The sequence below is a fragment of the Vidua macroura genome, chromosome 6, assembly GCF_024509145.1.
Source record: "Vidua macroura isolate BioBank_ID:100142 chromosome 6, ASM2450914v1, whole genome shotgun sequence".
NCBI lineage: Eukaryota > Metazoa > Chordata > Aves > Passeriformes > Viduidae > Vidua > Vidua macroura.
In genome coordinates, this window is record NC_071576.1 from 1,913,157 (window position 1) to 1,936,485 (window position 23,329).

At 43.6% G+C, this 23,329-nt stretch overlaps 1 protein-coding gene across 2 annotated transcripts; it reads left to right on the forward strand.

Moving 5' to 3' along the window:
• The first annotated feature begins 1,942 nt into the window (after positions 1 to 1,942).
• Positions 1,943 to 22,079, forward strand: KLHDC1 (kelch domain containing 1). 2 transcript variants are annotated; one of them, XM_053980095.1, is made up of 13 exons: positions 1,943 to 2,190; positions 4,942 to 5,012; positions 6,320 to 6,437; positions 7,018 to 7,136; positions 8,554 to 8,632; positions 9,489 to 9,572; positions 10,394 to 10,477; positions 14,957 to 15,015; positions 16,631 to 16,743; positions 17,152 to 17,224; positions 20,025 to 20,109; positions 20,825 to 20,877; positions 21,208 to 22,079. In XM_053980095.1, the coding sequence occupies exons 1-13, from the start codon at positions 2,089 to 2,091 to the stop codon at positions 21,380 to 21,382; spliced, it is 1,215 nt and encodes a 404-aa protein (XP_053836070.1). In that variant the 5' UTR covers positions 1,943 to 2,088; the 3' UTR covers positions 21,383 to 22,079. The 2 variants fall into 2 exon arrangements, with proteins under 2 accessions (XP_053836070.1, XP_053836071.1); XM_053980096.1 differs by lacking the exon at positions 1,943 to 2,190 and adding an exon at positions 2,859 to 3,326.
• The last annotated feature ends 1,250 nt before the right edge of the window (positions 22,080 to 23,329 follow it).

Here is a 23,329-nt window from a genome sequence, read left to right on the forward strand (position 1 = left end):
CTGACAGGTCTCAGCTATTTTGGCAGGAAATATGATTCATTTTTTGTCACAGGCATGCAGCTAGGTACAAATTATAAGCCAAATTCTTATATAAGTACCTTCATTTGCTCAAATTACTGCTTATTCTCCTTCTAAGAAAACCTGATCCTGCCATTCAGCTCCTGTCTCACCACATGAAGGAAGGTGCACCTTGGAGAAGGGATGTGTCCCTTGTCCAAAAATAGTTTTTTCTAAAGCTATGACCAACCAGGGAATGTAAAGCAAACTCCTACAGCATCCTGCTGGATTTGGGGGCTCTCTTAGCTTGCCTGGAGCCTCCCACCAGAGATATAAAAGTATTCCAGCGTGAGTTGCAGCCTTGTGTTTCACTGAGCCATCTGCAGCTCTGCAAGCCATGCCCAGATCTTTGTCTCTGTCACCTCGTGTGGCTTTGCTGGACATCTCAGCAGCTGGAGAGCGACTGGAGAGAGCCCAGTGCTCCAGGATGAGCCAGCATTGATCCATGGAATTGTTTTGTTACGCTGACAAACAGCTCATTTCCAGGTCTGCCACTGCTCCACTGGCAAAATCCCATCTCCTGAGACAGCACATTGCAGCTCTACCTGACCTCGAGATCTATAGATAGAGTTTGTCTGCTTCCCATGGCTTTTTTTACCTCTTCCAAATGCTGACTCCTGCATTTTAACCACCACCCCAATGCACCATCAGTACCTTGCCTCATTTTGAGTTCAGGACAGGTGCTGATCTCTGTGTCACCACTGAGAGAATACCTGGAGCTGTGCCAGGGGAGGTTTGGGTTGGATCTCAGGGAAAGGTTCTTCCCCCAGAGGGTGCTGGCACTGCCCAGGCTCCCCAGGGAATGGATGGTGACATTCCCGAGGCTGCCAGAGCTCCAGGAGCTGCCAGGGATGCCCAGGGTAGGATTGTTGGGGGGTCTGGGCAGAGACAGGAGCTGGACTGGATGATCCCTGTGGGTCTCTTCTAATTCAGGAGAACCTGTGCTTAACATTACCAGTTTATCAATGTGAATAATTAACATCTTCCCTCCTAGATCCACCAGAGGAAGTGTATGTCCTACTGTCACAAGAAAATCTTGACAATTACTTTGTGGTGCCCTTTTATAAGATGCTAAAGTGCACATTTCTCCCAAGTTCTACTCTGCTATTTCTGAAGAGCTGTACCTGTTTTATTTTGAATTCCATTAATTCCAGCCGGACACACAGTTCAGCTGGAACTGACTCAGCTGTTGATAAAACAGAGTAAGAACTGGAACTGTCCAACTGTTTAATTAATATCTGCTACTATTTCACAGCTGCTGCTTCTGGCAGGAGCGTGGCTTGTCTCACCTTCAGAGAGACAGGGAGTTCTGCCGTGCTGTCACAGAATCCACAGGATCATGGAATGGTTTGGGCTGGGAGGGACATTAAAGCCCATCCCATTCCACTCCTGCCATGGCAGGGACATCTCCCACTGTCCCAGGCTGCTTCAATCCCTGTCCAGCCTGGCCTTGGGCACTGCCAGGGATCCAGGGGCAGCCACAGCTGCTCTGGGAATTCCATTCCAGGGCTTCCCCACCCTCACAGGGAGGAATTCCTTCCCAATCTCCCATCCATCCCTGCCCTCCGGCAGTTTGAAGCCATTCCCCCTTGTCCATCACTCCATGCCCTTGCCCGGAGCCTTAAACCCCGTCCCGCTTTAGGACCCGGCTCCTCCTTCCCTTCTTGCCCTGTGGTTTGCGTTTAGCTCTCCTATTCCCGGCGCTCCTTTCCTCCTCTCGCGCCCATTATTCACATCCTCCCGCATTATTCACATCCTCCCGCACGGTTTATTCCGCCTCACGCCTCAGCCCGGCACTGCTGCCCGGCACCGGGGGCAGCGCGCTGCTCCCCGTCCGCTCCCACCCCGACGCGCGCCGGGTGCCGCCCCACACTTTGGACCCTCCTCGCTTCCCGTCCGCCCCAGGGGAGCGACCGGCGGCGGAGCCGCAGCTTCACCCGGAGGAGGCGGTGGCGGGACGCGAGCCCTGAGGCGGCCGAGCCGCTTCCTCCTCCTCCCTCTCCTCCTCCTCCTCCTCTTCCTCCCCCCAAGATGGCGGCGGACCCCGCGGATCAGTTCTGCGTGGCCGAGGAGCGCAGCGGCCACTGCGCCGTGGTGGACGGCAACTTTCTCTACGTGTGGGGAGGATACGTGGTAAGGCGGGCGGGGGAGCCGGGAAGGAGCGGCGGGAGCGGGCTCGGGGAGCGGGGAGCGGGGCAGGGGGGGTCCCCCCGCCGCGGCCCTCAGCCCTCGGCGGGCGCCCGGGGCTGTGGCGCGGGCGCTGATTGGCTGCGGCGGCCGCGCGCCGTTCGAATGGCGGCGGGAGGCGCTGAGGGGACAGGACTGAGGGGACGGCGCTGAAGGGACAGGACTGAGGGGACAGGACTGAAGGGACGGCGCTGAAGGGGACAGGACTGAGGGGACAGGACTGAGGGGACGGCGCTGAGGGGACAGGACTGAGGAGGGGACGGCGCTGAAAGGGACAGGACTGAGGGGACAGGACTGAAGGGACGGCGCTGAAGGGGACAGGACTGAGGGGACGGCGCTGAAAGGGCGGCAGTTGAGGGGACAGCACTGAGGGGACGGCGCTGAGGGGACGGCGCTGAGGGGACGGCGCTGAGGGGACAGGACTGAGGGGATGGCGCTGAAGGGGACAGGACTGAGGGGACGGCGCTGAAAGGGCGGCGCTGAGGGGACGGCGCTGAAGGGACAGCACTGAGGGGACGGCGCTGAGGGGACGGCGCTGAAAGGGACGGCACTGAGGGGACGGCGCTGAAGGGACGGCGCTGAGGGGACGGCGCTGAAAGGGACAGCGCTGAGGGGACGGCGCTGAGGGGACGGCGCTGAGGGGACGGCGCTGAGGGGACGGCGGGGCCGCTCCGATCGCCTTGTCCCGCCAGCCTTTCCCTGCGCTATCAGCGCCCTCCCCCCGCCCCGCTCGCAGCCGCCTCCCTCACGGAGCTCGTGTGGGGAAGGGCCGGTGGAGCCGGTTCGCTCCCGGCCCCTTCCAACGCGCCCTTCCTTCGCTCCCCAGCGCGCAGAGCGCGTCTCCCTTCAAGCCTCGGCTCTGTCATTTGTGGCTCAGTTTTTCCAGGGTGTAATTCATGTTCTCGCTGCTGAGTCCCCGTGGTTTTTATTTATTAGTACTTGCGTGGTGCTTACAGCGCGTTTTCCTCCCGTAGAAAGCACTGCTGTCGCCTCAAAAACAAGCTGGTGGCAGGCTGAAACCCACCCACAATTTTTAATTTTTTTTTTTTTTTCATAAAAAACCGCTTCTGGTTCTGTCATAAGTAAGTCCTTGTGTCTTTTAACTCTTATGAATACAACCCAAAAGGGAGCTAAGAATGATATTACATTAAATACATCCATTTAGTATTACCTGTTATTTTTCTGTTTATATTTATCTGTTTATCTTGTCTGTCTCTGCACATTGGCCATAAAATTGAAAATACCTGTGCTTGGTGTAATTCCTGGTCTTGATCAGGTGGAAACTGTTATTTCTATAAAAATATTTCATATTCTATATATATTTTTCATGGTCTAAGGTAACTTTAAAGTGTTCAAAGCTTGTCCTCAAGCAAAGAACTCTAGTGGGAAACTCCTGGATTTAAACTCCATAATACTCTGTACAATTAAATATCCCCTAAATCACTGGTAATCTTTAGTAATTTTTATGTTCTGGCCTTTAAAACTGAGGTTGAACTAATGAGCACAATATTTTCAAAGGTTTTCTAATAAAAAATTCTGGGTTCGTGGCACTTTCAAGACCACATATATGGAGTTTAGCAGATAAACTTTGCAAGTGTTCTTAGTAGTTTTACGTATTTATCTGTTGAAAATATTATTAAAACTGTTGCTCTATAAGCAGCCCTTTACACAGATGAATCATTTTTCACGTGTTGCCTCTTGGCTCCTGCCCAGCAAACTTTATTTTTGGCATCAGTGTGTTTGCTCAGAGCTGGTTCTGGAGCAGGTGCTCGACCTCTGACATCTCCAGATGAAATGGAGATGAAACTTGTGCTCCTGGCAGAAGCTGCCAGGAGTGTCTAACAGCAGAGCAGAGGTTAAATAAATCTACAGGTTAAATAAATCTAAATGTGGCAGAATAAATCTACCAAAAACAAGATGTACCTGCCTGCTTGGCACCTTTCACGGTGAGAAATTCATAGTGAAACATCATGTGAAGGCAAGTCATCAATATCAGTCACTGAATTGTCACTAATTAAATTTCAGTTTTGTGTTTAACTTCTTCACATTCGTTTAATTTTGAGCCAGATTTTATTTGTTTACTGACTCTGGCTGCTTACTCACTGCCAGACTTTAATTCTTTCTAGTGCCAGGGTAGTAATTAATGCTGTAGTTGTTACTCACCATGAGTACTGCATTTTTTTGGGCTTCCTCTCCTGTTGTTTTTCCTCATCATTATTTCCCAAATTATCTTTCTTAATGACCTCTATTCAGGAATCTTCATAAATATTTTTTCCCACAGAAGAATTAATTTTCTCCTTCATATGTGACCCCTTGGTCTTTCAAGTTACTGCTGCAAGTAACTTCTTGTGTTTTCAGTCCACTTTTTATATTCTATTTATTTTTCCACTATGCCAATGGAAACAGCTCCTGGTAAAAAGGATCTAAATAAGTTTTAATTCAAGTCTGGTTGATGTTGTTACACATCTTTACTTGGTAAAATGTGAAGTTGGTCCATCTGTGCCTTTATTGAGTGGCCCTGAGGAGGAATGAGTTGTTTGTTTTTAAAATAAATTCATTTTCTGGTCAGAGCAGTAACACTGGGGTGTGACTTCTGATTTCCTTGAGATCATTCGGTGCTGCTGAGTGACATGGCTTGGCACTGTGTGCAAACACAAAAAGCAGAACTGATGGAGCATTTTAATGTTCCCCTTTCAGTCCATTGAAGAAAATGAAGTTTACCTGCCCAGCGATGAGCTCTGGATCTATGACATGGACAGTGGGCTGTGGTGAGTGGCACCATTTCTATTAAATTATTACCTGAAGCTGCTTTTTGTCTCTGATCTGCAGGGAAAAGCCTTCAGGGACGTTGGTCCTGTTAAACAGCAGGTGTTTAATGTCAACACTGAAGGACAGACCTGTGCTGGCAAATTAACTCCAGGAAACACAATCCCTGCTGAAGTCTAATTATTGTGGGCAAGGGAAAGGTGGAAATGGTTGGCTCCAGGCTCTGTTAACACAGCTGCATTTACTTGGCAGTTTATTTTGGCTTAGTTCTTTAACTTTTATGTTAGAGCAGTTAAACCCTGGCTACTTGGGCTCTTGATCTAGTTACAGTTATGGATTTATTATTTTTGCATATTAATTCCATGTACATTGCAACTCAAAAATAACTCAGAACTTCCCCTTTTTCTCTTTCCTTCCACTTTCTTTTTTCCTCCCAAAAATAACTCAGAACTTCCCCTTTTTCTCTTTCCTTCCACTTTCTTTTTTCCAGCCAAAAAATAACTTGAAACTTGCCCTTTTTCCTTCCACTTTGTTTTTTCCTGCCTTTTTTCTCTTTCCCTCCACTTTCTTTTTTCCTCCCCTTTTTGTTTCCTTATCTTCTTCATCTCCTCTTATTTTCTTCTCCTCCTCTTCTCCTCCTCTTCTTCCCCCTTTCCTCCTCTGCCCTTTCTTCCCTTTCCCCCCATTCTCTTGCCCCTTTTCCCCCCATTTCTGTCCCCCTACAGACCATGATTTGCTGTCCCTTCCCTGTGGGACAGGGCTGCCCAAAGCCCCTTCACATTCCCTTTTTTCCCTGCTGTCCCAGTCCAGCAGTTTGTGGTGCCAGGGATCAGGAAAGTGATCTGGGTTAAAGAGAGTTTTCCCGGGTTATATTTCAGCAGGATCTGCTCCTGGCCTGCCTGAGCTCTCAGCACAGTCCCACACGTGGAGCTGAGTGCAGGGCACAGCAGAGCCCCAGTGTTCCATTTCTGACATCCCAGCAATGCCAGATTCTCATTTCAGCAGTTCCTGGAGTTAATAATATTTCCAGATTTCGAGTAATTAATGTGTCAGCTCTACTAAAGCTCTCCTAATGTGAATTTCACCTCCAGAAGAATCAAGATACTTTATTAACACACAATATCCACCTGGAAGTTCTTTTCCACCACAGGAGCCCAACTTCACCTACAGCTCCAAATCCTAGTTATGGCCCAGACTGTATTTTTACCTTTTAAATCTGAAAATTCTGAATAAATCTGTTTGGGATTGTTACATTTTGGCAGATTGGAAGGAGCTTCATGTTTGGTTTTTTTTTTTTTTTTAATTGCAGGACAATGCACCTGATGGAAGGGGAGTTACCCACCTCCATGTCAGGCAGCTGTGGGGCCAGCATCAATGGGAAGCTGTACATTTTTGGGGGATTTGATGATAAAGGATACAGCAATCGGGTATTGTAGTCTTTTTTCTCCCCATAATATTGTATTTTCATAAGTACTAATACTAACCTTGTTGTTTATCTGGTATATTTGTATTTGAACTAAAGAGAAATTTGAGAAAAAGCTTTATTTTTTTAAACCTTCTTTATTTATACCAGTGCTTTCCCAATTGGTTTTTTAAAATATTCTGACAACCTTAATTGAGACTAATCTCTGAATATCAATTTTCTTTCTGCTCTTTGATAGCAATTCACTGCTTTAAATAATCAGGTCATAATTAAGGTTAAAATAGAGCTACCAGCTTTCCTTATAACTGAAAACTGAATTAACAAAATAGATGAAATCTGTTGTTTTATCATTTAATATAAATAAAGTCAGAGTTGACTCCTGACTAGCAAAAGAGTGAATTGGAGCCTTTGGTGGAACTTTGTGCCAGTTCTCCCACTTTAACTTTGTTTTTGTGGTGTATTTGCCATTGTTCACTGCCAGTTCCTCTTTTACTTCCAGGCTTCTGGGGGTGGTGGGTTGTTTTTTTCTGGTGGTGATTTGTGCTTTATACTGAAAACATTGTCATTTTTTCTTTCCTTTCAAGCTGTATTACGTCAATTTGAGAACAAAAACCGGAACCTACAGGTGGAAAAAAATCACAAATTTTAAAGGTCAACCTCCCACACCTCGTGATAAACTTTCTTGCTGGGTGTACAAAAACAGGTAACACATTGAAAAGATTTAATTTGTGTTAATTGCAGAGAGAAACTGTTAAAAAGTGAAGAGAAGTCAAATTGGGATGGAGGAATGTCTTGATTTTTAGCTTGACTTGCTGGGGGATTTTGTAACAACTTTGTACCACAGTTTCCTCACATGCGAGCTGAACTACTGGTAAATAAAATCCCACTTTAGGAGAGGGCTGGGATATTTATGGCAAGTTTGTGGAATGTTTTACACTTTAGAAAGCTGTCATGCATCTATTATATGATTTTAACACATTAAAAAGCTGTATAAAATTACTTTCTCTGCAATATTCATTATTTGAAGCATTACATTTACCTGCAATAAATCCATTTAGTGTTTTCCCAAGGATTTTAACAGCTGGCAGTTGCAAAGGCATTTCAGTGATTATCTTTATCTTGCAAGGACTGAGTCAGCCTGGACATTTGTGTTGGAAAAGTGACTAAGTGTGTTTAGAAAACAGACTTGGCTAAACAGAAATACTCCAGATTTTGTGTTTATTATGGAAAATGTCTGGATAATGAGGCAGAAGTGATCACAAACCGGTGCCCTGTCAATGATTTATTATTAAATGTGTTACAAACAAGTCAGAATGTGATTTATAGTGCACATTATCAGATGGAAATGATTTATCTCTGCCTGGACTCCACATCTAAAGAGGTTTTGCATAAGCTGTGCAATGCCCCTGGGTGCCAGATCTTGGTTTTGTAATTCTAATGTAACTGCAAGAGATAGGAAAATACAGATATTTGAACAACTCCCTGGCTGTTAACACAAGATTATTCAAAACTAATTGCATTTATTCAAAGTATTGTGTCATCTGCATGCTGAGAAAATCACCTATTGTGGGTGATAGAAAGGAACCTTTTGATGTAAAAAAAGATTCTTTGTGAATGGCCCCTTCCTGGGTGGAATATTGGGCTGGGAGATGTGTGAGGATCCTTCAGTAGTGCTTGGCTGAAAAATTTTCTTCTAATCCAAAAAGGGGCTTTTTGTGTCCTGTGGGACAAACTTTGGGAACATTTCTTGCCTAAAATTGGACACAGAACAAAGAAATGCAGCAGGAATTGCACTAGGGAAAGGCAGAGAAGGAGGCATTTCACTGTCCTGGGTGTTATTTCCCTTTTTTGCCTGAAAACAACACTGGAAATAAACTTTTAGGGAGAGGAACAAAGACTTTGAGGTGTCTTGAATAATTTCCTTGCGTGGATTTCAGTCAGGTTTGCTGAGGGTGTGGCTGTGACCTTCGCCTTGTTTGGGTTTGCATCACCAGGTGCAACACAAAATATTCTCAGTGTTTATATTACTGCTAGTGCAGCAGTAACCCAAAATATTCATTATTACAGCTTATTCATTTTATTCTTACCTACAGAAGAATGAACTGGTTTTGTTGTTTCAGGCTAATTTATTTTGGAGGTTATGGCTGCAGGAAGCACAATGAGCTCAGTGATTGTTTCGATGTCCACGATGCATTTTGGGTAAGAGATTTGTCCCCATTCCCACTGATTTGTGCTTTCTGATTGGGGAAAGAAAGATCCTTTTTATCATCCTTGATAAGCATGAAAATCTGATTTTTCTTTTATTTATAGCAGCAGCAGAAATGCAAATTTGGAATCTTTTTAAGGTTTGAAATTCCAGAGTGGTGGTTGTTCCACATATTCCAAGTTCCAGTGCTGGGCTTGGAGTGCAGTGAATTAAATGCTGTCACAGAAGGAAAAAGGCAGGATTTTAATCTGAAGGCATATTTTAAAGCTAAAAATCCCAGGGAAAAAAATATTTTTAATAATATAATTTAATAATTTTTATAATTTATTTCTTTGAAATAACATTAGAGAATTCAGAGCTTCCCAAGTCTAAGTGACAAATACTCTGAGTTAATTTATTGAATTTATTTTCCAGAAGGATGCCTGGATAATCAACTTTCCTACAGTAATTTCTTGTAATTAATACAAAGATGACTGAGCAGAGTACTGACAGGAGGCTCCTGACCTCAAATGTTAAAGATGGACACACAAGCATTGTTTTTTTACAATCTCTTAATTTCTCAGTGTATTACAACAAAATTTAGAAGGTGAAATTTGCTGCAGTGTCTGATGTTGGGGCCCAAAACCAATTTTCAGGTGTCACCAGCCTGAACATCCCTGGGTGCTGCTGACCTTCAAGTGAATCTAAGCTGCTGCAGCATTCTTAAAAATATCACCACATCTTTTCATGAAATTGCCTGTTTTAGTGTATTTTCTGTTTGGACAGATCCCTTCCAGGTTTGTATCCTTCACTAAGCAGAAAGAATTTAAAATAAAAAATATTTTTTTTTTAATTTCTTCTTTTTTTTAGGAAGGACAGATATTCTGGGGATGGCACAATGATGTTCATGTTTTTGATACAACCACACAGACTTGGTCTCAACCAACAATTCGAGTGAGTGGTTTTTAGTCTCACATCTTGACACACTTGGGATTTTGCTGACTTTTGAAGAATTCTTGTGCTCTAGAAACTGGGGAAAACTTCCACTATCCCAGGCTGCTCCAGTCCCTGTCCAGCCTGGCCTTGGGGACTTCCAGGGATCCAGGGGCAGCCACAGCTGCTCTGGCAATTCCAGCCCAGCCAGGAATTCCCAATTCCCAATCTCCCATCCATCCCTGCCCTCTGGCACTGGGAGCCATTCCCTGGCTCCTGTCCCTCCATCCCTTGTCCCCAGTCCCTCTCCAGCTCTCCTGGAGCCCCTTCAGGCCCTGCAAGGGGCTCTGAGCTCTCCCTGGAGCCTTCTCCAGGTGAACATTCCCAGTTTTCCCAGCAGAGGAGCTCCAGCCCTTTGGAAATCTGTACCCATCTATAATTACCATGGATAACCTCTCACAGATAACAGGAGAGCTCTGCCTTATTGAGATGAAAATATTCTCTAAAGTTCACAAAATCCAGGTGAGTTTGTGTAAGAACTCAGCAGAAGTTGTATATTTTAAAGAGTGTCTGGCAGCAGTTTATGATCTTTACAAGATGTTCTAAAATCCCTATAAAACCAAATGCAAAATGTAAAATTACCATTGCAAAGTAAAAGCCAGTTTTGCCACCTTCAGTTCTGATTTACACAGGGAGGACTTTTTAGCACGGGGCTATAACATCAGATTTTAAGATGTGATTTCCAGGGGTTTCAGCAGCAGTTCCTGATGATTTGTAGGTCAGAAAATAAAACTGTCCAGGAGATTTGCTGGTGTTCTAAAGGATTATTTTGGTTCTTTCAGGGTGGAGATCCACCTCAGCCTCGAGCAGCTCACACATGTGCTGTGCTGGGAAATAAAGGGTACATCTTTGGAGGACGAGTGCTGGTAATTCAATATTTTCTTAGCAGTCATATTATTCTCCTGGCCTTTTTTTTTTCTTTTTTTCTTTTTTTCTTTTTTTTTTTTTTTTTTGGTCATTTTGTAGTAGGAAAAAAAAAATCCCAAATGTCTTTGGCCTAACCTGGATGTTCAGGGCTCTGAATCCAGGATGCTGATTGTCATCACCCTCTACAAAAAGAAGAATATTTCTGTCTGTCTGTAATATTAATGATTGTCCCAAAAAAGGTAAAACACAGATGACTGTGTGGTAAATAACAGATTTGAGTTGGCTTTATAATTGAATTTTGCCACTTTTTGCACATAAGTGACTGAAATACAGATGTCTGGAAGAGGTAATAGACAAAAGGATGCAATCTGTGCATAAGTGATTTAGGGTTGTGGCTGTGTAATTTTTACTCTTCCTGACTCTTTTTAACTTAAAAAAGCCATAGGCACCACCCCCCTGATTACAGCAGGGAGATACTCAAACCTCTCGGCAGCACTTGGAATTTCTCCAGTGCTAATTAAAGGAGATTTTCTACTCAGCTCCTCTCTGCTGAAGCACTGATGTAAGAAACAGATCCTGTAAGGCAAGTTAAAAACCCTCCCAATTTCAGTGACTGTGCACTCTTGTGTTTTATTTTAATTGAAGTTTTTAGCTCTTTTCACTACAGCTGATTTAGAACCTTTAATCCTACTCAGCTAGAGGATGAGCCTGGATGTTTTCTATCTCCAAAATTGACAGTGAAGAAGCTTCTGAGAGCCCCCAGTGCTGTGTTCCTGTAGTTCTGGTCTAAAAAAGAGAAGGAATTAGTTTGGGAATGAACATATTCCAGCTCCACCTTGGAAAGCTGCCACAGCCTCAGCCCTGTATTCCCAAATCCTGGCAAACAAAGCAGTGTAAAACTGCACTTTGTTCCCCATTCCCTGATTTTCCTGATGGCTAATCTGCACTCCTTCCACTCCTGTTGCTCAGAGTGACCACACCATGTCCAGCCATTTCCCACTCTCAATTGCCTCCCACACCTGCAGGAAGTTTTTTATTTAAGTGCCTTTCCAGAGCAAACAGAAAAGAAAAGAATTAAAATGGATCCTGTTTGTTCCTGCCATTATGTGACCTTTGATTCAGGATCTCTGGAATTGTTCCTCAAGCCTGAGAGAGCTGCACTCAGCACCTCCCAGAGCTGTAGGATTGGACAAGCTGGGTTTGCAGATAACTGAAGGAAATAAAGAGATTTGAGGAGAGTGAAAAATCAGGATTATCCATGCCCTGAGTGAGCCCTGTGCCCCTGTCCTGTGTGCTCACAACTGAACCCTTGCTGACCACAGCCAAGTCCTGCTCCTCCCTCAGCGAGCTGAGAGGGGAAAAACCCCAAATGTGGGCATGGAAAGGTCCCTTGGATGATTTGGTCCTGCCCTGCCAGTTCCTCCTGAGCACCTCCAAAGCCTCCTTCCCCCAGGGCTCTGTGCTCACCCCGGGGGCTGCTGCACTCTTGAACTGCTCTGTAACTCCAGCTGGGGTTCCATGCAGCCCCTGCCAGTGAAATCCTGATTTAGCTGGAGCTCACCTGTCACTCCTCCACTGCCCTCACAGGATTTGCCCTCAGGCTTCTGTTTAACTCTGTTTGACTACAGCATTCCGATCTCAAAAGGTTTTTCTCTTCAGCTTCCTTAAAAGCTTGCTAAATTTCAGTGAAACCACTCGAGAGCCCATGTCAGAGAAGAGTGAAATTGTGGAAAGCTGTGTTTAATTCTGTAGGAGAGCAGCAAGTGTAATTTTCACCTTGGTGATTATTATTGATCCATTTTCTGTCCTAGAAATAAATGGAAGGAAACATAAAAAGGTGAGGGAACATTCAATGGGGCATGAGGAATTAATGTAAGTCATGAAAAGAAAAAGCTAAAGACAGCAGAAAACCACTAAATTTCCTGACACCAGGAATAATTCCTCCCCAAAGGATGAAGTTTTGCTTTTCTCCAGAAATTACGGAGCAAACACGGGGTTGCTCTGCTCCTCCTTCTCCTTCTAGTTCACCATAATACAAATCTTCCCAGGGAAAAGGCTCTGCAAGGAACCAGAAAGGGCCAGGAAGTGTCATGAGGCTTCTCCTATTCATCTTTCTGGGAGGAAAGGGCACCTTTTTCCAAACTTGGAGCTAGAACTGGTAAAAGAAGATGATGATGATGATGATGATGAGAATCAGTTGTACCAGGAATCATTTGAAAACAGGCTCAGAAGTGTTATGTGGACTCAGTTCCTTCAGGTAAGCCCCTGGAAAAACAGAAATGGGAGAAAGTGGGAAGGAAGGAGAGTTAGTCCAGAAGTTGATGCGAGTCTTGTGTTTGATTTAAGTGGAAAAATTTCATGTTGAGAATGAAGTAAATAAACCAAAGTCTTTGCAGCAGCAGCTCTTCACACATCTGGTGCCTTAATGTAAGCATGTTTATATTTCCTGTCAGCAAAGCTCAGAAGATCCGTGGAGCTGCAGTCCTTCTCTTGGCAAAGCTCGGAGCTGGAATAGCTTTTGATTGTAAATCCAGGAGGGAGAGCTGCAGAATTCCCTGTCCCAGCAGGGAGCTGGGAATAATGTCACCCTTAAAGCCTTTCATGGTGCTAATCCTGAGACCAGGCAGCTCCTGCTTAACTTGCACTGGGCTGCCAAGAAATCAACTTGCCAGAGATAAGCAGAGTGTCTCAGGAGCCCTTGGAGCTCCAAGGGAAATTCCAACCCTCTTCGGAGGCTTGGTGCTCTTAAGCCAATTAAAAATCACTTTAGGATTGGCAGCAGAATGATGAAATAGAGGAGGAAAGAGAAATCCATGAGAGACTGCAGGAGAGCTGTGTGGCAAGTGATGATCCTGTAAACCTGTGTGGTTCCAGCTTCCCAAAGAAGGGTTGGGTAGAAAGGTGCTTTTATTTGTTAAAGGCCTCAGTCTTGGACAGTTGGTGGTGTTTTGAATTCAGAATGAGGTTGCTGTAATTCTGCATCTGCCCAGCTGTTGAGCCATGAGAATGCAAAGATGATAACACATTGATTTCCCAGGGAGCAGGAAAGAGAATTTCTCCATCTTCTGCCTAATGCCCAGGAAAGGAAAGTCAGCGAGGAGGTCTTGAACAGGATCCTCTTGAAACCTTAATTTTCACCATAACAGCAACTTTCTTTGATAGATCTCCTTTATATCAAATTGTATTACTCCAACATGATTGAATATTTCAGTTGTAGAGGCCAGGATGTTGGGTTTGCCCCAAGTGTACAGAAGATGCCAACCGCATTTTGCTTTCTGCTTGGATGATTTGATCCCCTCGTGCCCTTCAGAGGCACCAGAAGGAGCAGGAACCTGGGTAGGGGTGTCATGGAAGACAGATGTGTTCCCCTGGCTGTCAGCTGGACCACACTTGGTTGTTTTAGTCACCCTCTTCAGGGATAAAATGGCTCAGGCAATGCCCCAAACCCTCACAATCTTGTTTTTATCCTGTTGCCCTCCCTCCCCAAAATGCTGCTTCCCATTCCCTTCCCAGCCCAGCAGGGCAGCAGTGCTTGGCAGAGGAGGTTGTAGCATTCCTGAAAGCCTTGCTGTTCCCTGAAATCCCTGAGAGACTTCCCAGAGCTCTGCTGGGCAGCTCTGGAGGTCCCTCAGCCTCACTCCTAGGCTACAAGCACTCCTGTCAGCCTAGTTCTGCCTCAGAGGATCTGCAAGCTGGAGAAAGGCTTTTTCTAATAGAGCTATGGACTGCCCAGGGAGAAAAGGAGTTGGAAGGTAAGGCAAGAAACATTTCCCTACTTCCCAGATGGTTTTTGTAGTTCCCAGGGGAATCCCAGCTCCCAGGCAGGCAAAGAAATCCTTTTGTCACCACCCCAAGGCAGTCAGAGACTTCCTCCATCTCCAACCCCAGGCAGATAAGCAAGAGGAAAGATTTCCCATTTTATTTTATGGCAAATGCTACAGGGTCCTAAAACCTTGCTGGTGGTCACTTTGTGAAAGGAAAAGAGGGAAAAGCAAAAATGATGGACATTTCTGGGGATATCCAGAATACAGCACTACCAGGATACTCCAAGGAGTAGTGACCAGACAGGAGGATACAAACTTCTGATCACAATGTCAAGGAAAATAACACCAGGCAACAATAGGAGAGTAAAACACCTTCTGCATTGCCCTGCCAGGAGTTCTGTGGATGGAAATTAAAAACATTTGCAGGAACTGGATAAATCCCACAAAGTTCTTCACTTTTAGAAGCTAAAATTGGCCCCATAGTTGCATGACTGGAAATATTTCTCCAGGCACTTTCCTGAGAGTTGCATGGTTTTTATAAGGAGAAAAGCTTTTCATCTGCCACATAATTCAGATTTATATTAAGGCAAGTGGGTAAAAATTTCTTCAAACTCTTGGTACTTGGAATATTCTGTCCCAGGAAGGCCTCACTGAAATATTTTGTTTATTGTTTGCTTAAAATAACCCGAGTGGGATTTTATTTCTTTGTTTTAGCAAACCAGAATGAATGATTTGCACTGCCTGAATTTAGACACTTGGACTTGGTCTGGAAGGTAGGTTTGCTTTTGTAACACTTAAAACTGAATATAGAAGATGGAAACATATTGTTAAATAGTTCCAGAGCTATTCCTGCAGCTTTTCCAAGAGGAGAATGAGGGTTTGGGGACTTCTAACAGCTGCTGGATTGTGATTTTAATGGAATTGGATTTGATAGTGGTTGCTGAGCTTTTCCTGCTCTGCACCAGAGCACTGATGGTGCTGTTTAAAGCACAGCATGGAGTGATTTAACACCCTCATTTTCAGCCTGGCTACATTTATCCAGATGGAATTCCAGGTTTTAGGGCTTTTTGAATGCTGGCTTTACTGTCTATAGTTACAGCATAAATTGGGAAAAGGTCTCTTCTATAAAAGGCCATGAAATCCTTAAAAAATGAAGATTTTTCCAAAATTCAAGTTATTTCTATATTGTGATCCAAGAAAAGCTCATAAGATTTAGCCATGATTCAGTATAGTGTGTATATATAAATATTGATATATTTATATATTGGTTCGCTATAAATATAGGAATCTTCTGTTCAGCTGTTGCAGCACCTCTGCAGAGTCTTTGAGAGACTGAAAAAAGAGATTTAAGACAAAAAATATATATATATATTGGGGAAAAAAAAGAGTTTTCACAGGAGATAACGTGTTTGTATTTATTCACTATTATTTATTCCTCTTATCACAAAGGGAGCTAATATATATTATTAGTAAATAATGATTTTATTTACTAACCAGTCAGGTTTTTTTTTCTTACTCAACTCTACCCAGCTTTCTTAAGGAATTGCATGATATGAACCTGCTAACCCAGGATTAGCATCCAGCAGGAGATTGCAAAATTCATTTCAGCTGCCACTGCCCAGGAGCTGCTTTCCCTGCCTTGAGCTCTACTAAACTGTCATTCAGAATTTGGTTATTTCTGGTACTGGGATCATTTCTTGTGCATGAAAATTGAAATTTTATCAATTATCAGTATCTGTTTGATACTTTTTTTAAACCATCAAAGCCCAGGTTGGCCAATTTTAGTACTTGGCCTCTTTTCTTCACTTGGATTCAAGCAATTATTGCAACTTGGCCTTGACTTGAGTTCCAAATTTAGCAGGGCACTTCTGCAGTCCCTGTTTAATTATCTCTGCTAAATTGTTTTTTGGGATATCAAGATCTTTACTGTTCACGTTCTCAAGCAAACCCAACTAAAATAAAATCAATTCCAATACAGCTCAGCTGAAATGGATTTCAAATGAGATTTTATCAATAGTAAACCTCCATCTGTTTTGTACTTAGGAAAGCCCCTCTTTACTAATAATTACATTTCAAAGTCTGGGTGAGCAGCAGCTTGAAGAGGCTTTTGGATGAGAGGTAAAGCCACAATCCTTGTGTCATTTAAAATCATTTTCCTTGGAGTGGAGAGCCTGTAGCCCCTCAGGATTCATCAATTTGATCTCAATTAACTGTTTCCCTACATGTACACGGAATTTATTTGGGTATTTAATCTCTTTTTTCACTGAGAAAACACCCAGGTGGTTCTAGAACAAACTGAAATTTTCTGCCAAATTAATTTAAGTGAAAGAATTAAACAGTTTCAGCATTGTTTGAACATTTGGGGGTTTTGTTTCTTTGTTTCCCCAGGATTAATATCAGTGGAGAGAAGCCCAGAGATCGCTCCTGGCACACGCTGACCCCCATAGGGGATGACAGACTTTTCCTTTTTGGTGGACTAAGCTCTGATAATGTTCCTCTGAGTAAGTAATTCAGAGTAACAGAAATAATTCTAATTCTATTGTGCTTTTCAGATCACACAAAACAGGGTGTGGGATAGCTGATAGGAGTTGCTTTTGTAGAAAAGGCATCTTGTTTCTATGAAAAAAAATGAAATTGGCAAAAATAATTTTAAGAGAAATAGTAATTTCACAGATAAATGCACAGGGAGGAGATGATTTTCTAAATTTACCCAGAAGAAAGGGATTGGGTGTGTTTTAATTCCAGATTTCAATGCAGGGAGGGTTCTGGGGGAACATTAAATCACAAAGAATGAAGAGATGCAGCTTCATGCAGCTTTACTGCTACCTAAATAAACAGAGCTGCCTGTGTGAATAAAAAGCTACTTTTTTGTCCCAAAAAGCCCATTAATGAGTGTTCTCACATTGCAGGTGATGGTTGGATCCACAGCATTGCAACAAATGGATGGAAGCAGCTCACCCATCTGCCCAAGAGCAGGCCCAGGTACAGAAACAGAAATCATGTGTGCTGAAACTGAATCCTTTTGCAAAATGAACCCATTTTTAAATTCTTGAACCGTATTTTTAAAGAATATTTTAGAATATTAGTGCAGTGTAGCTTTTTTTTCCTTCATACCTCATTTTTAATTAGTGTATTTGATGCTTATTTGCATGAAAAGATGTTTTTTTTCTCGTGAAGGATCTGGGTGTTCAAGGGACCAGCCAAATTATTGTTCTGCAAACAAACCATAAAAATTGGAGGAATAAATAACCAAGGAGAAAAACAAAAGCTCATTAAAATTTATACATGGTTAGAAACAGGGGAGGAGAGAACCATGAAAAAGTTGATTCCTCTTTCAGGGTTCAAAAGCAAAATTGAGTAACCCAGTGTTTGAAGCATTATCTGTGTTTCTGAGTTAAAAATTATTGAACTGGTTTGCTGTAGATAGTAAATATTCAGATTTTCATTGACTTAGTTCCCTGCATTCACCCAGGAGCTCCCAGCACAATTTATAATACATATCACAGTATGTTTATTTATTATTTTATTTAATTTTTATTATTTTATTATTACAATATTTATATCCTATGACAACTTTTTATCATTTTTTCTGATACAAAAATGTCCAGTTCTTCTCTGCTCCCTGCCTTGTTACTGAAATATCTTCACCTTAATTAATTTTCTTCCTGTTTTATCCTATTCTGGGCTGTCTTTTAAACACAACAGCCACTGCTAAACCAACTTTTCTGCCTTCTTACCTTTCAAATTCTTTCAAACCCAAATAAACTCAGACCTCAGCCTCACCAAATACTTTCAATTTATGATCAGTGATGTTTTTTATGATATTTCAGGACTGAGGAGTCTTTAAACACAGCACAGCAGGAGCAGCCAGGGCTCTGGGCTCAGTTCTTGAGTCTCCTGAACCTTCCCTGTGCTGTGACTTTTCCTGGGATGTGCTGGGGAGCAGCAGCTCAGCTGGAATAACTCTGTGCCTGGGAGGATCAGGGATCCCTGAGCCCCCCAGGTGCTTCCCAGAGGTTTTTGGGATTTGGGTTGTAGGGCTGAGGAGCTTTCCTGGACCTAAATCTTTCTAGAACTAAAGGACCTCCCCTCCTTCCAGCAAAGCCCAAAACCTGATGGATTTTTTCAGGAAGTCACAGAATGTTAGGGTTGGAAGGGACCTCTGGAGATCCTCCAGTCCCACCCCCTGCCAAGGCAGGGCCACCTGGAGCAGGTGACACTGGGATGTGTCCCAGGGGGTTTGGGGTGGATAAAAGGAACCACACCAAAAGCCTGTCCATACACTGAACTGCTTAAGTGTCAAGTATTTGTACCATAATTTTATTTTCTGCAGGATCTCTGCAGCTGGAAAAGCTTTAAATCAGTTCAGTTGCTCTTAAAGTGCAGAGCAGTAATACATCTATGTGTACTTCTTTTATATATTTCTCTTACTCTGTAATGACATTTATTAGAGTCTTTTCCTGATGCTTCTGCAACTCTGATTCCCTCCCTAAATTCTGTAGAGAATAATTTCCTTCAACCTCCAATTTTAAGAATTTCTAAAATATTGCCTTCTCAGGTGATCCTGGATTGGTAGAAAATACTGTTCCTCTCTCTAGCCATCAATTTTAGTTTTGCATGCTGGGTTGAAATAAAGAACAGATTTTAACTCCTGGATTCCCAATGTTTTCACTCCCACAACTGGTAGAAAATACTGTTCCTCTCTCTGTCCATCAGTTTTATTCAGGCAATAAGTAGAGAAGAAACTGTTTAACCCCTGGATTCCCAATGTTCTCATTGCCAGGTAATGCTGTTGCTGTGGCTGGAAGAGCCCTGTGTGATTCAATAACGTGCTTTGTTAGAATGTTTAGGTGATAAGTTAGAGCAGCCCATGGGAGGACAGGAGCTCTCAGGCAGTAGGAAAAGCCTCAGGTTGCGAGCTAGGATGTCAGCAGAGCCCAGGCAGGAAAGGCTTCCCCGTGTTCTCCGTGACCAAGCCCAGAGTTTCCCTAATGCAGAGCAGGCAGAGACAGATCTGTGCACAGGTATGAGGAAGGGAAAAGGTGAGGTACCTAAGGACTGGTGTGAAGGGAGACAGAAAGTGGGGAAAGTTGATTTTTGCATGAAACTTCAGTGGTGTGTTTGATTTTGGTTCAGCGGCTCTTAAGTCCATCAGCAGTGGTGACAGAGCAGAAAAATCTAATCATGAAAAATAAATCCCCACCAGGGGTGGCTGCTGAAGGGGCAGGATCTTTCCCAAAGATTATAAAGTCAGGCTTTGATTTTGTGGGGTCTTTATGACAAAACTTCCTTGGTGTGATGGAAGTTACTGACTCACAGCCAGTGATCCCAGGAATCTCTGGGGAAGGGTAAGACTGGAACAGGAGAACTGGAGCTCCAAGTGCTCAGGGATCTGTGTCAGCACTGAGAACCACCCCAGGCTGAAAGCCACAAGAAAATTGTACTTCTGAACCAAAGAAAGTGGAAAATTGCAACAGGAAAAGCTTGGCAAAAGCTTGGTTTGTAGAGTTGCCAAAAAATTTTCCACTGTGGTGATAAATAAGACAAAGTTTATATGCCCAGAATACAGAAAAGTCAAATAATAACAAAATATATCGGTCTGTATGAAAATAACTCTCATGAGCTGAGGAGTCACATTGCTCTCTTATTTTATATTATTAAACAAACAAGTAATAAATTTGAAGGTGTTATTTTTTACCTCTGAAATAATGGCTTTGTCTTGCTGCTAACACACACGTCCTTGTTCCTTGGGCACTCATGGTGTTTGTGGTTTGATTTGCAGGTTGTGGCACACAGCCTGCCTTGGGCAGGAGGGAGAAGTGATGGTGTTTGGGGGCAGCAAAGATGATTTGCTTTTTATGGACACGGTCAGTAAACTGAACAATAAATCCCATCACTGGGATGATTACAATTAATATCTAATTGTGGAATGGTTTCAGTTGGGAGGGACCTTAAAGTCCATTGAATCCACCCCTGCCTGGGCAGGAACACCTCCCACTATCCCAGGTTGCTCCAGGCATCATCCAGCCTGGCCATGGACACTTCCACAGATGGGGAGTGCAAAACCTCTGAGCAAATAAATAAATAAAATTATTCTATATTAATAAATATATTAATTGAAGAAAATTAATTGAACTTGGAAGAAATAGCTGCAACATCACCTGGTCTATGTAGGAAAACTTCAGTATATAAATATATTAATTGATTGATTTTAATTTTTCAATTAAAATTCCATTTTTAAAAAAACAGAACTAGATTGAGTTTGACTCAATTTGCTCAGATTGGTAACTGAAACCATTACAAATTACACATCACTGAGGAAATTATTACAATTTACAAACCACAGATTATAATTTAATTATAATTTACACACCACTGATTCCACTGAGGAATCCCCACCTGAGGCTTTCTTGACTGAGAGAATAAAAAGGAATTTGTAATTCAGGTTCCTTATAAATAGTTGGTCAAGGAGAATATTTCTAAGTCATGCACGTGGTAATAAATGTGGCATTATTGTAGAGGATTGCTGAGGTAGAGAGAAGTTGTTTGCCATTCTAATGGTTCTTTTCTTCTCCTGCTCAGGGTCACTGCAGTGACTTGCTGATATTTCAGACTCAGCCTTACTCCCTGCTCAGGTGAGTTGGTTACAGAATCCCAGAATGGTTTAGGCTGGGAGAGGCCTTAAATCCCATCATGTTCCCTGGGCAGGGTCACCTCCCACCACCCCACGTGGTGTTTTAGCCACTGCTCCTGCAGAAATGGGGTGAAATACCCAATTTCCTCCTCAGGAAATACCCAAACCCTTCCGTGTGTGATGCTGCACAGCAATTTAATCACTGCTGCTGTGTAATTCCCTGCACCTGTAATTAAAGCACATCACCAGCTTTTACTAGGTGTCATCTGTTAGAATAGAAACCATTTACTTCAATTTTTTTTCTTTTTTTTTTTGTATTTCCCTTCCTCAGGCTGTGTCTTGACTGCATTGGGAAGAACGCAGCTCTCTTGGAGAAGCAAATTCCCTGCTTGCCATCCAAACTTCTGCAGGAAGTGCTGAAAAAAATCACTTTTTGGGCTGCCATGACCCACAGGCAGGAGAGGAAAGCTGAGACTGAGAGACAAAGCCAGCTGCACTCCACATGAGGCAGGGCAGGGAGCTGCTGGGACACCTCAGAGGGGTTTGTCCATGAGCTCTGTGCTGTTCCCCTGCAGCTCTGTGTTCAGCTGGGTTTCTGAGGGAAGTTTGACAACAAATCCTTTTCATGGGAATCTCGTTTCCTGCGTTACGGAAAACTGATACAACTTCATTTCTAGATAATTGTTCACCTTTGCTCTCATGGTTTTGACCACACAGCCCTCACAACCTTTTGTTCTTTTGGAAGGGGATGTTGATCCATTTCAGCTGGGTAAAACATGGTTTAAGTCTAAAAATCCTCCTTGGCCTTACACCCATCAGCCTTCCCAAAAAGATAAATTCACCTCGGTGTCTTGGGGACATTCACACTTTGTCAGTTTTAACAAATTTACCACCACCAAATGTTGGTTTCACCAGGCTCTGACCAAAATCCGACCCTGGAGCCCCACACCTCACACTCCAAGTAGGAAAATCCAGCAGGGAATTGTGGAACTTGGAAGAAAAAGCTGCAACATCACCTGGTCTCTGTAGGAAAACTTCAGTTCATCACCTGGTTTTACTGTTTCTGCCATCAGGAAGTCCTTTTGGAAATAAGTTGTATATTGTATTTTGGATGTGCAAAGTTTATATTTCATTCTTGTTAAAAAAACAACAACAACAACAACAAAGTTGCTTATTTATTGTTTTAAAAAAAGAGCAAATGTAGTACTGGTTATTTTTCTGTTTCAAATATTTACTTAACGGGAGCACAGTCATTAAAATTTTATAGAGAGTTGAAGCAAGAAGCACTTGGACACATTTTTGATGGTTTTAAAGTCTGTAAAAATTAATTATTTGGGGAAAAGAGGTTTGGGGGGAGCAAATTTGGTTCAAAAAGGAAGTTTAGTGACTGGTTATTTTAACAGCCTAATTTTTATGTGCTGAACTCCCTCCCCTCCCTTTTTGGGAGGGGGAGTTCAGATGCCCCCTGAACCCCAGGGTTTGATTTTGGGGGGCTCAGGTGCCCCCCAAGGTCTGATTTTGGGCGTTTGGGATTGACCTGGTGGATTCAGATGCCTCCAAGGTTAATTTGCAGGGGCTCAGTGTTCATTTTGTTGGCTTCAAGTGCCCCCAAGGTTAATTTTGGGAGGGCTGAGGTGCCCCCCATAGTTAATTTGGGGGTTTCAGATCCCCCCAGTGGGAATTTTATTGGGTTCAGGTGCCCCCATTGTGAATTTACAAGGTTCAAGTGCCCCTGAGGTTTATTTTGGGGTGGTTCTGATGCCCCCAGGTAAATTTGTCTGGTTGTTTAGGTGCCCTCATGGTTAATTTGGGGTAGTTCAGGAGCCCCCTGTGTAAATTTGGGTTGGTTCGGGTGCTGTGATGTTAATTTTGGGGTTATTCAGGTGCCCCCAGTGTTAATTTGGGGTAGTTCAGGAGCCCCCAGGCTTAATCTTTGGTTGTTCAGGTGCCCTCAGGGTGATTTTTGGGGTGTTTCAGGTGCCACCAGGGTGAATTTAGGGCGGCCCGGGTGCCCCAGTGTTAATTTTGAAGTCGTCCAGGTGCCCCCAAGGTGATTTTTGGGGTGCCTGGGTGCCCCAGTGTTAATTTTGGGGTGCCCGGGTGCCCCCAGGGTGAGTTCTGGTGTTGTCCAGATGCTCCCAGTGTTAATTTTGGGGCAGTTCGGGTGCCCTCAGGGTGATTTTGGAGGTGAATTTCGGCCTTCCCGGGTGCTCCAGTGTTAATTTTGGGGCGGTTCAGAAGCTCCAAGGGTTCATTCTGGGGTGCCCGGGTACCCCGGCGGTGAATTCTGGAGCAGTTCAGACGCTCCCAGTGTTAATTTTGGGGTGCCCGGGTGCCCTCGGGGTGAATTCCGGAGCAGTTCAGACGCTCCCAGTGTTAATTTTGGGGTGCCTGGGTGCCCTCGGGGTGAACTCGGGGGTGCCGGTGCCCTCAGAATGAATTCTGGGGCAGTT

Bases quoted from the DNA above. Each gene is read 5' to 3' on its own strand.
- KLHDC1 (XM_053980095.1), top strand. From the start codon at position 2,089: ATGGCGGCGGACCCCGCGGATCAGTTCTGCGTGGCCGAGGAGCGCAGC. The intron at 10,478-14,956 runs GTAATTCAATAT...TCTTTGTTTTAG, and splicing joins TCTTTGGAGGACGAGTGCTG to CAAACCAGAATGAATGATTT. The intron at 16,744-17,151 runs GTAAGTAATTCA...CTCACATTGCAG, and splicing joins CTCTGATAATGTTCCTCTGA to GTGATGGTTGGATCCACAGC.